The sequence below is a fragment of the Rhinichthys klamathensis genome, unplaced genomic scaffold, assembly GCF_029890125.1.
Source record: "Rhinichthys klamathensis goyatoka isolate OS25496 unplaced genomic scaffold, OSU_Roscu_1.1 h1tg000064l_1, whole genome shotgun sequence".
NCBI lineage: Eukaryota > Metazoa > Chordata > Actinopteri > Cypriniformes > Leuciscidae > Rhinichthys > Rhinichthys klamathensis.
The window spans coordinates 989,817-1,005,666 of NW_026606607.1; the positions used below are offsets into that span (position 1 = coordinate 989,817).

The window sequence follows — 15,850 nt, forward strand, 5'->3', positions numbered from 1 at the left end:
CTTCTACAATGGTTTTTCTCTTTCAGGTCAACTACTGTACTGAGCAGGTTAAAGTTGGTTGATCTTAAAAGCTACATGAAAACTCACACACACGTAAAGGAATGGCTAAGCATTTGTAACGGTGTTTGGGTACTTGTGTAGACTATGTTTCTGGCCTTAATAACTAAGCTAACAGTGTTGACATTTTTAGAAATTCAAGTTAATTTTCCACCTTGCAGGTCCTCCTGTAATAGTCGCATCAATTACATGCTCACTATCAATGCGAAACATGTAGACTCCACGATTCTGCAAAAAAAAGAAAGAAAAATAAATTTGACAAGCACTTGGACAGAACAAGTGCTTGTTCAGCATGACGTTTGATTATTTCAAATTCAATTTTATAATAATGCATACCTGTGCCTCGTACATCTTCTCTTTCCTGTTTGCCACCTCGTTGCGAATGATGGTACCAATGTATTCCATAACCATGGTGTATTTTTCAATGTCCCTAGCAGCATACAGCCCTAAACCCTGGATTAAAATAATGCAAAAACTTAAATTATTACAGGTTGGAGTCATTTTTAAACAATTAAGATAAAGTTTATGTTCAGAATGGAATACTAGCTTACTTCTTTCTATATACTGCATTGCACTAACTTTATACTGCTTAGTGTAATTGGAAAATATTAAGTGAAACAGTAGGCATTACATCTTTATCAAGTAATGCCTACTGTTTCACTTAATATTTTCCAAATTCATTTTAATTTGAAGCATTCTATGGCATTGTACCGTGACCTCTTCACGGAGCATGTGAGTGGCGGTCCAGTTATACTGGAAATACAAATGGTTTGTATTTTTTTTTAATTAATTTAGTGTAACTGGCACTAACACTAAATTAAGCCTGGCAGTCTAAAAGAAAAAAATGCCAAAAATACCCCCTCCCCCACAAAAAATACAAGGTATAGTTAAGTGCATTGTATTATGGGAAACAGCATCTCACAGAGTGTACTCTGTTAAAATATGCCACATTTTGTCAAATGCAAGGTTATCTGGGTAGTCTATGCCAGGGGTCGGCAACCTATGGCACGGGTTGTCAACAATGGCAAGCGGAGGGATAATCACGGCACATAATAGCTAAACAGGTGTTTGTATTTAATTGAAAAATTCCCTCGAACTTGCATACAGATCTATATTTTGAGGTAGTCATTCCTTATAGTCACATATAAATAATATTAAAGTGAGAGATTGTAACTTGCACTAGCGTGCAGATCCGAAAAACAATTTGCGTGACCGGTGGTGTCACTCCGTGTGCCACAGTACATGTGCATGCTGTAAACAGCATATATACAATGTATACTGCAGAAATATTATGAGTAGATATGTTAGCATGCCATTCCAAACATTTAGCCATAATTATGATCTTTCTACCTGTATACGTGAACGAGCTAAGTAGACGTTGGACTTCCACTCAGCCTTCATACGACGGTACTGAAAGGACTTGGAATGGACAAACTGCTTGCTGTATGGTGCGACACCCATCTCAGCCGGGTTCCCAGAGCTCGGCAGGGCCTTAGAGAAGCTGCTGCTGGTCAGGGTATGAGGCCTGCATGACAAACACAAGCATATGTGCTTTATGTAAAAACAAACAAGCAGGACTGGCTCATATTGGGTCATATTCAGAAACCTATAATTTTAATTTTTTTAATATCAGAAAGATGTTTATGCTGTTCGGTTCTGTTAACTCATTTTGCATTTTGCACCAAACGCTCTACTACAACTACTCTTGTCTTGTCTAGTCCTACAATGAATCTACACTGCTACAGCAAAAGAGATTAAGATTTGTCTGAACAGTCTGATTTCATTGTGATGAGAGAATAAGATTGTCATGAAATTATACAAAGACAAAAAATAGACAACATGTGTACCCAAACACACAAGCATGAACAATGTATGATTCACAAACAAATTACTAAATGGTTTTCAAGTCTTTTTGACTGATATTTTTTTTTTTAAATCTGACTCATAACCAGAGTTATCGGATTGGTTTGAATCACTGAATAAGTTGGAGTTGTTCTTGACTCCACTGCATAGCTTTACTGCACATAGTCTTTCTCTTATCATATTAAAATGGATGCACAATGATTGATAAATCGCCAATATTGACTAACAGTAAACTGAGCTCACGGGCTGAACCGGGACATGAATGGATGTTCAACTCACAGACCACAGGGAAAGCAGGAAATCCCAAACAAACATGGACGAAAAAAGGTTAATTTATACAGAATACCTTAACACAAACCTCTTGACATGTGTGCAAGCTTTAGGTTCAGAGCGGGCACATCCAGAGGGGTTGATGGCCAAAGGCAACTGCATCAGAGGGTTACGGCCATAACGGAACGTGTATTGCTCACATGCCTCCACTCCAGGAAGCTAAAAAAAAAAAAAAAAAGACTAATGTTACAACACCAGGAACATTTACAAAAAATAAGAGATACTATTATTGTCTCGGGTAATAAAAATAAATTTGTTTCAGAGCATGAAATTATTGCCTCAAACAAGACATGCAAACAAAGACATTTTTTACACAATGGTATTTCTTTATGCTTTGGAAATTGTGTTTTGTTGCAAAGATTTAGAGAGTCTGCCTGGCCAACGAAAGTTAAATAGTAGACATCCATTCACCAATTTCAGAGATGAATGTCCATGTGCTTTCAGAAATCGAATTTTCAGTGTTTCCGCTTTTCTGTTTTAAACCGATCAGCCTCTTTCCATACCCACAAACACATCTTAAACATTCCTATCTGTCAAATGCAACATCAGAGCATTCTTTACTTGATAAGTTCTTAAAAGCAAGATTTGGCTTTCACTTACAGATTCCACAACCCTGGTAACAGCAGATACAGTCAGTCCAAATAGGTCCTCTCCCTTCAGGTAAACAGGGAAGAGCTTCAGAGATCCTGCCTCGTTCCTTCTCTCCGCCACAGGCTCCAGAACCTTATCCCACACACCTGCACCACAAGATGAGGAAAGTATTATATAATTACCCCCCTGGTTGACAGCGCTATCAAAACTATTGCTTACCTTTTGGTGAGGATCCAGTAAGAACCAAGTCATCATAACCCTGCTCCACCACACGGATGATAAACTCAGGGTCACAGTCTTTCTCATCGATGGAACAAACGTAGTGGCAACGGCGGTTGCCATGACGCATGCTCCAGTAGATCCGGCTGGCCTTGTAGCCCACAGGGAAAATGGCAGACATCGAGTGGAAAGCCTGCATCTGGTGAGGAAGCAGCTGACCAACCGAGTGAAACACCAAGCTGCCCACACGGAAGGTGTGTTCTCGCTCACCCCTCTGGATGATGCTGGCGATCTGCCGTGCCTCATCCCTCTGCACGTAGACCCTACGGAACACGGCAAAGCAGCGAAGTTCATGCTCGGTTCCCGCCAGCCCACCTCCTATTGAGCCGGTTCCTCTGGGTCTGTGCAGGTGGCACAGCATAGTCTTATCTTTGAAGAATGTACACTGTGCTTTAAGGGCACAAGTAAAATGGTACGCATTAGTGCAACGCAAGCGGTGGCAGCCACTCGTTGCACCGATTTGCTGACAGTATGTACAGCGCACCGATAGGCCTCTCCTCAGGGCCATTTCTACGTTAATGAGAGCTCCAGCCTGGGTCTCATAGACTTCAGTAGACCACAGGGCACAGTTGAGGTGCACCCATAAATCCAGATCAAGGTTTAGTAGACGGGCCGGCCCGTCAGTGAGCCCGTCACCTTCTTCGTGGCAGAAGCAGCAGCGGCGCAAGTCTTTGGGCATGGGCTCAGGCCTAAGAGACGTCCCCAGTTTCTTCAGTAGTTCATCAACCTCTTCCTCCCCTGGCAGGTGGTAGTTACCCTTAGGCACCACAATTTGAACACTCCACTTTCTCCAACGTAAGGCTTTCCAGCGCTTCCCAAATGAACATCGAGGGTCATCCACACCGTTGTGTACCGCTCGTGGCCGAGGCTTAAGCTTCACTGTGACCTTTAGAGTATCAGACTTGCTATCTCCTCGGAGTGTCTCAGAAGTGATGGAGGGGAAGGATATTATCGGAGTTGGGGGTGGAGACTGCTTGGGCTGCAGCTGAGCCAAACAGCGCACGTCAAGATCGGATATGTTGTTACTGTATTGATGAAACACCTTAGTGGGATTATGCTTATCCTCAGAGTCAGATGGTGGAAGCACGTTTGGCTGTGAGAGCAGGAGAAATCAAAGACACTCTTAAACACTGAAGTAAAGGAATTTTGAGTTTGTCTTCTTTGGGCAATAAGACAACTGTTTTCTTCAAAGAAAATAGCATCAGCAGTTTTAGTTATATTTAAAATACTGATGAGACCGTTTAACGCACTTCATAGTAAATCTTGATTCAAGAGTTTTTTATAGTTTTTGTATAGTTTATTTATAGCCGTCATTAAAATAGTCACTCTATCAGTAGGTAACATAACTTGGCTTTCTAAATATAGCAGCAGATCCCACACTGTCAGCTAGTGACTCAAAATGTGTTGTGGTTTATACTACTTACTTTGCCATCTAACAATTTATTCTGCATGGAGGCTGAATAGAGAACAAAGCAGTTATGGCTGCAGAAGACAAGGCTCCCCTCAGATCCTCCATGGCCCTGTAGAAAGAACATCTGTAAGATCAGGCTCACCCTAGGCAGGAAACAAGGCATGCCATTTTCCATCTACTGCTGCACATTATCATTAGATCGAAGTGCCTCACTGGCAAGAGATCAAAGCTTGCATATGTTGCAAACCTATGCTGATGACATAGGAAATTAGATTTGCATACTATTAAAAGAAAAGGGAGGGGGGTAAGGGTGGGAGACATCAAAGGTGCCCCATGATTTAAATGACCTGAAATGGGCTTAACCGTTTTTGAACTTGGGCATCTTACACCCTTAAACAAAACGTGCCTCGGTACACATGTTCCCTTGAGTAATGTCAGTTAACACAGTGACTGCAGCGGGGCAGATTTTCACTTCCCATCAGGGGGCGGATTAGCATAATTGAAGCTCTATTCTGTGCCTCCTTGACGGGCTTTGAGGGGGTTGCACATTTTCAAGTGCTTTATGGCCCTCGGCTTCAGCCTTCTTCAGTGCTGTGTCAGAGGATGTAGTCTAGACCCACACCAAATGGTTGAACAAATAATTGCACACCCCTTAGGGGGTGATATGAGGTCAAATGACTCAAGGCATCCAGGAGACATTAAAATACATATCCTATAAATGAGTCATCTGGCAAGGGTAATTTGGTAGTTTCAATCAAATTTGTGTTGAATACCTGTTTATTTATTGGCAGGTCTTTGGGGGACTTTCGAACACCATTTCCAAGAATCACCACCCTGCAATGGGAGCACCACTGTGGTTTAGGCCCTGGACTGCTTCCACCCATCTGATAGTCTGGTCTGACCACAACTGAACCTGTAATATAAGAAACATATCAATCAAACCTACACATCATGCAGTTGCCAGAGAACTTCTGACAACTTACATGACTAAGCTTGTATGTTTTGACAATTTTTGTTGTCCTTTTAAGTGAGTTGCATGTACTGTTTTACGAATAGGTTGAAATAAATTCAACTTGCAATGAGGTAAACAAAGATGTCTAGTTGTTAACCATTACTGTCTCTTAAGACGTTTAAAAGACCTTTGTCATTCTTACATAGCTTTTTAAAAAACTTGATCTAAACATTGGAAAAAAGTGTTATATGTGTGTGAAGTACATTTAATATTTTTACAGCTTAAATTTTTATCTAAGAACAAACATGATGTTTTAAGTACATCTGAAAGAAAAAATACATGTAGTAAAAAGTTTTGTTAGTGATGCATGTAGTCATGGAATCTCTAAGACCCCAAACAGAACATAAGGATTAAGCAAATTAATTGCAATGAATTACATTTATAGTTCACTTCTGTCATCAAAACCTCATAATTGGGGGTCTGTCACTAAACCATTTGAGAGAAACATTAAGTTTCTGCGAAATGCAGCCATGAGATTTTGACAAGCAAAATCAACTGCATTTGTTTGTTGATGTGGGTGAAATGAGTGCTTGTCTTGTTTCACATATACTTACCCTCAATGAATGTTTGGTGTGATAGTGGGGCACCTGGTGGTCTGAGGAGCCTCATACCAGGCTGTTGGTGGAACAGAGTAGTTTGAGGGGGGACCCTAAGTTCACTAAACATGTCTATTGAGCTGCGGTGTTCTTGGCCTGGAGAGCGAATCACCTCATAGTTCCTGGGTATGGACACACAAAGCATGTTCGCCAGTGCTGACACCACTCCTGGTATATTCTGGGGAACAAACGGACACATGGTCAGAGGGGAGATGGAATCATTCTTGCTTTAAACAAGTCTTTACTGATACAGAATGGATAATATAACTGCAGGCACTCACATGTGTTGCCACTGGGTTCAGAGTAACAGATACAGACACCAGGTCAGTTCTTAAGCATGTAGAGTGCTGTCCAAATTGCGAAGCAAAGAAATTGCTTGGTGGCTCTGTCTTGACTTCCCACTGCCTGGCTTCAGAACCTATAGGGAAAACAGCAAGGTTTTGTTAGTTGACAGTATCCAGCTGTGCTCCAAAACCTTATGCTGCCCTGTTGCATACTACTACCTATATAGGCAGCAACCTTTTATGGCAGGCTACACAAATAGTGATGCTCATGTAAAGTACACAGAAGACTTGACTCAAAACTGATTTTAATATAATTTTTTAACAGCATGTTGAAATGATGAGACAGCATATGGCTGAGACGGGAACACTGGTATTACAAGGAATTGGAGAAAATGAAATATATGTTTCCAAGATGGCTACAAACTGAACTGACTTGAAAGGGACTTTGGCAAAACTCTAATAAGCACAAAAACAAATAGTACACACCAGTATTAAACCATGGTCTATAGAGAACGCAATAGGAAAAAAATCTTTGAAGTCCACTTTTATGCTCTATTTCCAACAGTTAAAATGACTGATAAATGCATACTCCGCTCCACAAGATATGTTTGTTTCTACCATCTGGATGCTCAAAATTGATCAGGTGAATGCACGTTTTAAACAGCTTATTGTACACGTAAGTTAATCGTCGTTCTAAACTAATGCGCCGCTGCATTGTACACACATACAGCTCGCACATCACGTGCAGATTGCGCCTACAGAAACATTAGCAGAAATCTATTGGCAACACTGCTCTGTGATTTATCAATAAAATAGCTTAGAAACTGAAGTTACAGCATATATTTCTTTCGAAACTAAAACCCACAGCTGCACTATTAGTAGAGAGATGCTGCCAGGTAGAATGAATTCACATGCAATGGCTCTTTCACTAATGCGTTCATATAAATTTAATCTTTACTGTGCTACTTTATCTGAATCTGATTTAGAACGAGCAGAAATCTGTGAGAAATATAACGACCCAAAGACAAAAGAACTGATAAAAGTAAGCTGTTACGTATGAGCAGTAGCCTTGAGGGCAGCGCTGTGTCATATGCCATAGCTATGCACAAGGCAACCTGTGTTCGAGTCTCAGCTCGAGGTACAGGCTTATTTGTTCATTAATGCATAGCTGCCAACTTTTGAGTTTAGCTTGGCGTGAGACTTTTCCGACGGGGAGGGGGAGTGGATGACATTCTCCAACTGGGGGGGGGGGGGGGTGGGTGCTTGCACACGAAGGTCTCTCGCTCGCTTTCCCTCTCTGCCGTGCTAGATTCTAGATTCCGGGAGATTTTAACTAATTTGCGGCATAACTAGTCGATCACGAGTGGCTGAACAGGTAGATATATAGATAAACTCATCTTCCAGGCATTTGACCGACCAGGTTGACACTTCAGCGTGAGAAATCGGGGGTGTGGCGTGTGAACGTGTGAAACCAATCAAATGCGTGTCTCACGGCCAATGCGTGAGAGTTGGCAGCTCTGTTAATGATGTCATCAGCGGATTTAATCGTATAAATGTCAACTTAAATATTTTTTCAATCCCTAGTATTTAATTAATTATATTTAGCAATTTTATACATGCAGTTGTGCTGGTGTACTAAACATCGGCATGGCTATGATTCAGCCTTAGGACTCGAGTCAGGTTTTCCAGCAGTGATGATATTGAGTACAACAGCATGACATATGAGTGTTGTATAGCTTATCCAATGAGATTTGTGTAATGCATTGTAGGATTTCCTTTTCAGTGAAGCATACATCCAATATTGCTTTATAATTCGACCAAAATTAGGATGCAGTATTAGTTATGTCTGCCTTCTGTGGCGGAATAGATGCCTCCCTATTATATAAGTGGCACCTTGCCATAGGTCTTCACTCAGCCTGCCACATCTCTAAAACAGCTTTCGCATCGACTGTGTGCCCATGATGTCTTAAAATGTTTTCTCAGCTGGTGGCTTACTAGTTTTATTTGTCTCTCTCATTAGTATTTTTTTTTTTTTATTACCGTTACCATCCAGTATAGGAATGACTGGAGAGACAGCAGGGGATGGTGGCTCCTCTTTAACTCTAGACAGATCTGGATAACGGCTGATCTCCATGCCAACCACACTCTCAGGAGAAGATGATGGGACAAAACTGTCTGGAGTGTCCCTGTCCACACAATGCTCCTGACCCCTATTAAAGACACACAGAACCATTATATACACATTGACATAAAACCAAGACTTTATGGTCAACAATGGGAAGTCTCAGAGTCAGACAGCTGACCTATGGATCTGATGCATATTGCACACAAAAATGTGTCAAGAGCAGTCTGAAAAGTCAATAACTTTACAATGAAAGCTTTTGAAGAACTAGTTCTAAATAAAATAAAAAAACCCACAAAACACATTTGTAGTTAAACTAGATAATGTAAGGCTGGAAAACCTGGAAGAGAGGGCTATTCTCTGAGAAAACAAAGGAAATTAACATTTGAACTCTCTTGCTATATTACCATCCCCATTCTAGACACGATCACACTTGAGTTGATCACCTCCCAATTTACACATCATTCCCTTCACCCATCCCTACCTGAATTCACCCAAGAATTTATATGGTTTAAAGTGAATAATTATCATACAGTATTACACATGTTTGGTATCATTCGAAATGTCTCAGTGCGACTGGTACAAAGGTCTCATTCCCAAAGAGTAAAACAAAAGGTAATACAATTTTTAAGAGTTTAGAGATAACTTGCACACAAAGGAGGGTGGGTCTTCCAGGCAAATGGTCTCCTGGTCTCAGAAGGTGTAAACTCAATTAAAATCCCCATTGTTAGCAAATGTTTTAATGATGCACAGATATCATTAAAACCTTTTCATTTATGGAGTTAGATGAAATAACGAGTTAATACATGAGTACATGCATTTCATTTTAGCAAATTACTTTGCCACGAGGAAAGACAGTAACACGCAGAGACCTTCACCCGGTGATCGAATCCCGCCATTGGATTGATTGAGTCGGGCTTACAATATCTTTGGCACAAATATTTATTTTGCTTGGCCCTCAGTGTCAGACATTTAAGATGCACCCGCTTTATAATGAAATTGTTTGCTGGTTATTGAACACATCATTCCTCGTCTAAGTAGGGCAGAATAAACTATGTTATGGGCTGGGATTTTTGTTAATGGCCAAAAGATTGGCTACATGAGACTAAAAAAATTGTGTAAAAGCCCTGAAAACCTACCGAAGTTCTTCCTGGTTGTTGTGGGGTGGAGTGGGAAGCGAAGCAGGAACATCAACAGTCTTTGGGCCCTGAGTGATGGTGTGTCCCAGCAGGTCATCTTCAGCTTTGAATGGAGCATTGAGCTGCTTCTGACCCAAACTTTTAGAAACTAAAGAGTAATCACAAACAAATAATATTAACCAAAGAGTATTTTTTGGTTGTATTAGTAATATTTAATTACTTCAATATATATGGGGGGGGGGGGGGGGGGGGGGGGTTGTATAATATGGGGTATATATATGGGGTATATATGGGGTATAATATTAATAATATATATAATAATATATATGGGGTAGCCTATTCCGCTCAAGTGCGCGCATAAAAATGGCCGCAAAGCACCGTAATGATTATGAATGTGTCTGAAAAAATAGAAAGGATGCATTTTAATTTTTTATTAATAAACTACTGTTTTCTGAGTCAATGTCGGCTGCAAAGATGAATTTGACGATGCTGACCCGCCATCTGCGCAGTATTGTGGACGTGCCTTTAGAGAGAAATGCAACTTTACATAATCAGAGAATATTTGTTTCGATTTAGTTGGTTCATTTAAAAGTAGACATTTCAAGCTTACTATAGATATATTTCTCATGTCTGTGAGGCAAGTAGCATATACGCTGAGTTTCGGTTTATTTTTGTGACGCGCTCCAGTTCACAGAGACAGCAGAAAGTTTATCCTTTGTTTTTATTTATTTTGTATGACCAAAACTGACAGAGTGTTTCCACTGTTACCAGGAAAAAAATACAAGTGATCGCGTCGGTGCCTCCATGTCATGCAGTAAGCATCGCTAATACTTTAGCTTTCAGACTCCGCACGAACACTTGGATATTGCCCAATAATAGCACACATTTATCTAGATTGATGTTAGAGCGAGGAGCCAAGTTACTTGCATGTTTCAAATGATAAGCCATATTTGAGGTTGATGGATGAAAGGCAAACGTTTGGATTTCTTGCTCTACATACCGTAATTATAAGAACCCGCTGTTAACGATCTGTCCCTCATGGACTGCGTGACTTCCACTTCCTGTGGAGCAACTAACCGACTAATAAAAGTTTGGTCGACTCTTCTCGTCGACTATTAGGGGGCAGCCCAACTAAATATAAATCTTATCTCTGAATGCTGTACGTTCAACTTACTAAACTTTGTATCTAAATGATTTATACTCTCATGCTTACCCATAATTTCTGCCTTCTTGGCCAGTTCCTCTGCAGTGGCAAAGCCGTTCAACAGCTTCTGCCTGGCAACAGGTGGCGGTGTGGGGGGCAGTGAGGCAGGAGGTGTTGGAGGATTGCTAAGATTGTTTTGCTACAAGCACAAACAAACAAAACAAACAAAACATATTTTTTTTAATTATTTTTTACATAACAATAGTATAGCAAAGGAAGCAGAGGAAAGCCAAACCTTATAGATAAGTTGCGAGTAGTAATCAGAAACTCCATCCAATGATGCACTTCCAAAAGATCCAGAGAGCCTGTTCTCACCGTTCAATTGCCCACTGCCATACAGGGGGAAATGTGCAAAGTTTACCCTGATCAAAGGCTCCATCAGGGGCAGCATAGAAAGCTGCTGTAAGGATGAGAGTGGAGGAAACATGAGTTGAGTGAAACAGTACAATACATGCACATGATGTCCACAACCAACTTACTCGCTGATTTCAGTCATAAGCCTCACGAAAGTTTTAAATGGGTTCTACAGCAAATACCACAAGTGATGCCAGCACTGTAGATAAGCTACAATTAAATTACTTCTAGAGATGACTATAATAATAGGTAAAGTCTACACATCAGGTGTATACATCTCAATTATAATTGTAGTCTGTACCCTTCACTATAGATTATAGGTCAACAAAAGTGCAGTACATAACGTTAATTATCATAATGATGTACTGTACATTTTTAGGTATATAGTAGTGGGTGTTTACCTGCTTGAGCTGAGTCATCAGCGTGTCTGTGTTGGTGTACACTGCTTGTCTCTCCTCGTCATCCTTCTTCCTCTTTTTCCAGCGTGATGGCGGTTTCTCAGCCCCATTCTTTGGTGTCCGCTTGTTGCGTTGTTTTCTCTTGCTTTGCTCTGGTACTGAAGGCTCTAGATCTGGATTCCCTGTCTGGCTGTTCATGCCACTCTATAGACAATAAACAACTCTTTCAGCTCCAAGAACAAAAGAGAGAACAGGACTAGCTAATAAACAAACATCTACCTTCAACAATGTGACAATTCTGTATTTTGCAAATGCTACTTTTTTTGACATCTGACATTATATTCAAAAATAGCATTCTTAAAAATTAAGAGCTGAATGTTAAATTCAAAGCTGGACAGATTATTCTTTAGATCTTTAACATATTTAAACATCCCATCATTTCATGCCATTTTATCTATCTACACTCATGATTTTTTACATGTTCAAAATTATGATTCGTCACTCTGGTTGTGTAGGGAGGTAGCCATAGAGCTCTTACCAAAGAATCTGTGCTGTCCAGTCTTAAATAGCCTTTGCTGTCAGTCAGGCCCTCTTCCTCTGATTGAATACTGTCATTGGACATCTGATGTATGAGAGGAGCTGAGGAAGGAGGAGGGGTGCTCTTGTTCTTCAGAAGATGTTTGAGCAACTCATTCCCAGTGTCCCCTTTAGTGCTCTGAACTGGACTCTTGCATGCTGGGCTGGGGGAGATAATCTCATTGCCCTCTTCTGTCTTTACTATACCGGTTCCTCCTGCACTATGGCCAAACATTGCTTCTTCTTCAGCCTTCTGGCACACACTGGCTTCTAACTTTTCCAGCTTGATATCACGGAGAAGGCCTTGCTCTGCCTCCGAACCCACGCTGGACTGTCGCCCTAGTGGGGTACCTCCAGAAAGTGGGTCTTGGTCTAAAGCGTCTTGGTCTCCCATGATGGCAACACTGCGTGTTGGTGTGGATGAGGTGTCTGATACACATGGTGTAAGTGGGGTAGTGATGTCAGAGTGAGGTGTGGAAGGAGTTTTGACCGAATCTGCATCATCATCCCGTTTCTTTTTTCGACTCCTTTTCTTTTTGCCCTTCTCCTCAGGGATAATGTTTGAGTAGAGCTGGATAAGGGACTGACCTGCCCCAGGGAAATTAGGAGGTAAAGGAGTTGTGGAATCCATACCAAATGAGGAAGTTTCACCTCCACCGTGGGGTGGCATTCCAAGCCCTCCAAACCCAGGTGGACGTGGCTGACCTGGGGTGAAACCATGCATCATGGGGTTCTTAGGCTGAAAATTAGAACTTATATCTGGGCGAAAGGAACCATTCCCGGGCATAGGCCTGCGCTCGCCACCTTGCAAAAAGGCTGGACCTGGATTTACAAAGTCTAATGGCATATTTCCTTGCTGAGGAAACACTGGGCCAATTTGCTGTGGTTGTTGTTGAGTCCTGGGTGTCTGCATGAATTCCTGTGACAGGTCTGAATTATAGAAGGGCATCTGGGTAAGACCATCCCCGCTGTTGTTGGGGCCAAGCCCCAAGCCCTGCTGCTCCAGCTCTAGTCTCTGCAATGCCCTTTGTCTCTCCACTTCCTGCATGAGCTGCACCCGCTGTTTCTCCTGCTGCTCTCGAAGCCGCTCTCGACGCTCCCGCTCCTGGAAGCCTTCGCTAAATGGATTATTATCATCAAACTTCACATGAGGGGCACTACTACTACTGGCTCCTCCGCCATTACCTCCAGCTACAGTGCCAGGCTGCCCAGGTTTACCTCCTGGAACCATAGGGGAAGGTGGCTGTGTCTGGAGAGGCTGGGAGGGGTTAGGTAGTGGCATCTGAGGGGGCAGGTGAGGTGGCATCCTGGGTCCAGTCATTGGTCCAGTAGTACCAGGATGCCAACGTGGCACGTTGGGCATGCGAGTAGGCTTACCAAAGTGGGGTTGTTGCACGGGCAGCATAGGACCCATCATAGGCTGGCCCATAGGGGGTCCACCAGGCATCACTGGAGGGGGCTGTCCTTGCATTCCTGGCATGGCCTTTATTGGACCCATCACAGCAGGTTGGAGGCGCTGTTGCTGTTGTTGCTGCTTAACACGGTATTCCTCGATGAGCTCAGCATGTTCTTTCTGTTGCTTCCGTATCTAAAGAAACAATAGAGGGAAGGATATGTGAACACGAGATTTAATCCTGTTTATATAAATTTAAAAAAAGTTTACTGTATAACAGTAGGTTAGTGTTAATGTCAGAGAATAAATCAGGAACTGAGTACCGCTGAGGCCCTAGATACACTGACGTGCGGAAAGGTTACAACAGTCAAAAAATAATTAGAGGGCAAACCATCTTAAACAGGTCTCATAGGTCTCTAGAACGAGGTTCTTTAAGATGGGGTTCATGACCCCTAGGGGATGGAAGATTGTTCTCAGAATATTGATGTTATTTACACAGGCTTTTTTAAAATTCAGATTCTCATTTTTTAAAACTGCTTTAGTTCAACTGTTTATCCTTTGTTTTATGTTTTAGAGATTCACTTAATTAAGATGATTTTTAAAAGTGTAATATGTAGAACACCGTCTTATTGACAGCGGTTATTTATTCCAATAATTACTCCCTATTACAGACAATACTTTTTGACCAAAAGTTGTCCGCCCTCGCAGTCCTCTTTACTGATAGACCTAGTACAAAGCCACAAACAAAAATTTATATTAAAATTAGAAGCTATAGTAAAGGAATCCTTTACTAAGATGTTATTCATTTTTTAAGTGCAAAACATTAATCCATGTTCTTTTGTTTTCCAACTAATTTATTAATAGATTGCCAATTTTTTTTCCCCCATCCCCATTTGACCCCTCGACAATATCCATAATAAAACTAGCTTTGGCCTTACATTAAGTCTGTATTACTTTATTCATCATAGAAGTAAATGTATAGCGATCAGTAATAAGCCTATAATTCAACCATTTTTTTAAGGAGCTGATCTCTATCCTCCAACAATTTCCTACATCCATTGTTCACCCGGGGCAAAATATTCCCTTTTCTGTTGGTTTGCCAACCTCTTCTAGTAAACAGCTTTAACACTTCTTTAATTTTTCCCAAAATGTAATCACATACAACCTCTCTCTATGTCCCCACTTGAAATTACTTTACTCCAGTCAGTCTCTTTTAGAGCTAATTTATCATTTTGCTGTTGATGTTTAGGGACTATATCATGATAAACAGTAGGTGTAAACAAATTTAAAAAGCTCTGGCCTGTCAGTGGGAAAGTCATTAGCTGCTAGCGATAGTTGAGTGGCTACTACCTAATTAAAGAGTTGTTGAATGACTGTAGTGAACAGCACATTCCAGGGCACAGTTTTATGGCAGGTTCCCTCTCTGACTGCAACAGCAGTTTACTACATTTCATTGCATCTTGGTGGACTAGCACAATAAAATGTCCAACGCTATCAAAAAAGGATGCTTGGACAACAGACACCTCTTAAAAGGGAAAACGACAACATTTTTCTGGGATTTTGTTGATAACGATAATTAGACGATATTTTGCTGAGTGTGTTATTGTGCTGGTACCTTGGCAGGTTTAGGACTGTCGTGGAAAACTGACTCCCAAAGCTTTTGATATTCTTCATAATCTGTGTGGTGGTTCATTCACAGCATTGACAAAAATTAACTATTGGTTTTAATTGACTTTAATATTTATGGGTATTTTTACCTTTAAAAGAGTTAAAATGCTTAAATGTAATCTTTTGTGTCAAATTTTTACGTTATCAATAAATTCAATTAAAATAATAAGATACTATAAGGCAGTTACCAATCAAATAATTCTGTCTTTGCAATGCAGAGATGGGCAAAGAAGCTGCATCTGAAGTGGTATTTAGATGTATTTGCAAAGACTGTGTAATACAGTTCAGAGGGCACATGAATGCATTACAATTGCATAATGTTTTGAGATGACTGTTTTAAAAAATAAAAATGTTAAATACTGAAATGATTTTGAAAAATGAAACGATACCTAAATACAAAACTAAAACCGCCAGCAGTAAGTCGTTGAGTCATTCATTCAAATGATTAGTTAAAATGGCTGATTCATTCAGGAGCAAAGTAATTAGGCTTGTCCGACTCGAGACAGCGCCGACGCCACGTGACTGCGACTTATGCCATCAAAGTACCGCAGCCGGCTCATTTATTCTGCACAG

At 41.0% G+C, this 15,850-nt stretch overlaps 1 protein-coding gene across 11 annotated transcripts in view; it reads right to left on the minus strand.

The window, feature by feature from the left end:
• kmt2ca (lysine (K)-specific methyltransferase 2Ca) overlaps positions 1-15,850 on the minus strand; it is a 164,091-nt gene that overhangs the window by 1,910 nt on the left and 146,331 nt on the right. For 6 of the 11 annotated variants that reach the window (XM_056249816.1, XM_056249818.1, XM_056249819.1 and 3 more), the window contains 16 exons: positions 12,179-13,804; positions 11,644-11,844; positions 11,124-11,288; positions 10,898-11,027; positions 9,685-9,832; positions 8,464-8,633; positions 6,421-6,557; positions 6,098-6,317; positions 5,305-5,444; positions 4,545-4,640; positions 3,061-4,213; positions 2,851-2,987; positions 2,267-2,409; positions 1,408-1,582; positions 394-510; positions 212-285 (listed from right to left, as the gene is read on the minus strand). In XM_056249816.1, the coding sequence (XP_056105791.1) occupies positions 212-285; positions 394-510; positions 1,408-1,582; positions 2,267-2,409; positions 2,851-2,987; positions 3,061-4,213; positions 4,545-4,640; positions 5,305-5,444; positions 6,098-6,317; positions 6,421-6,557; positions 8,464-8,633; positions 9,685-9,832; positions 10,898-11,027; positions 11,124-11,288; positions 11,644-11,844; positions 12,179-13,804 (4,832 nt within the window). The remainder of the gene's footprint in view (positions 1-211; positions 286-393; positions 511-1,407; positions 1,583-2,266; positions 2,410-2,850; positions 2,988-3,060; positions 4,214-4,544; positions 4,641-5,304; positions 5,445-6,097; positions 6,318-6,420; positions 6,558-8,463; positions 8,634-9,684; positions 9,833-10,897; positions 11,028-11,123; positions 11,289-11,643; positions 11,845-12,178; positions 13,805-15,850) is intronic. The other 5 variants (XM_056249822.1, XM_056249815.1, XM_056249821.1 and 2 more) reach the window with 4 other exon arrangements.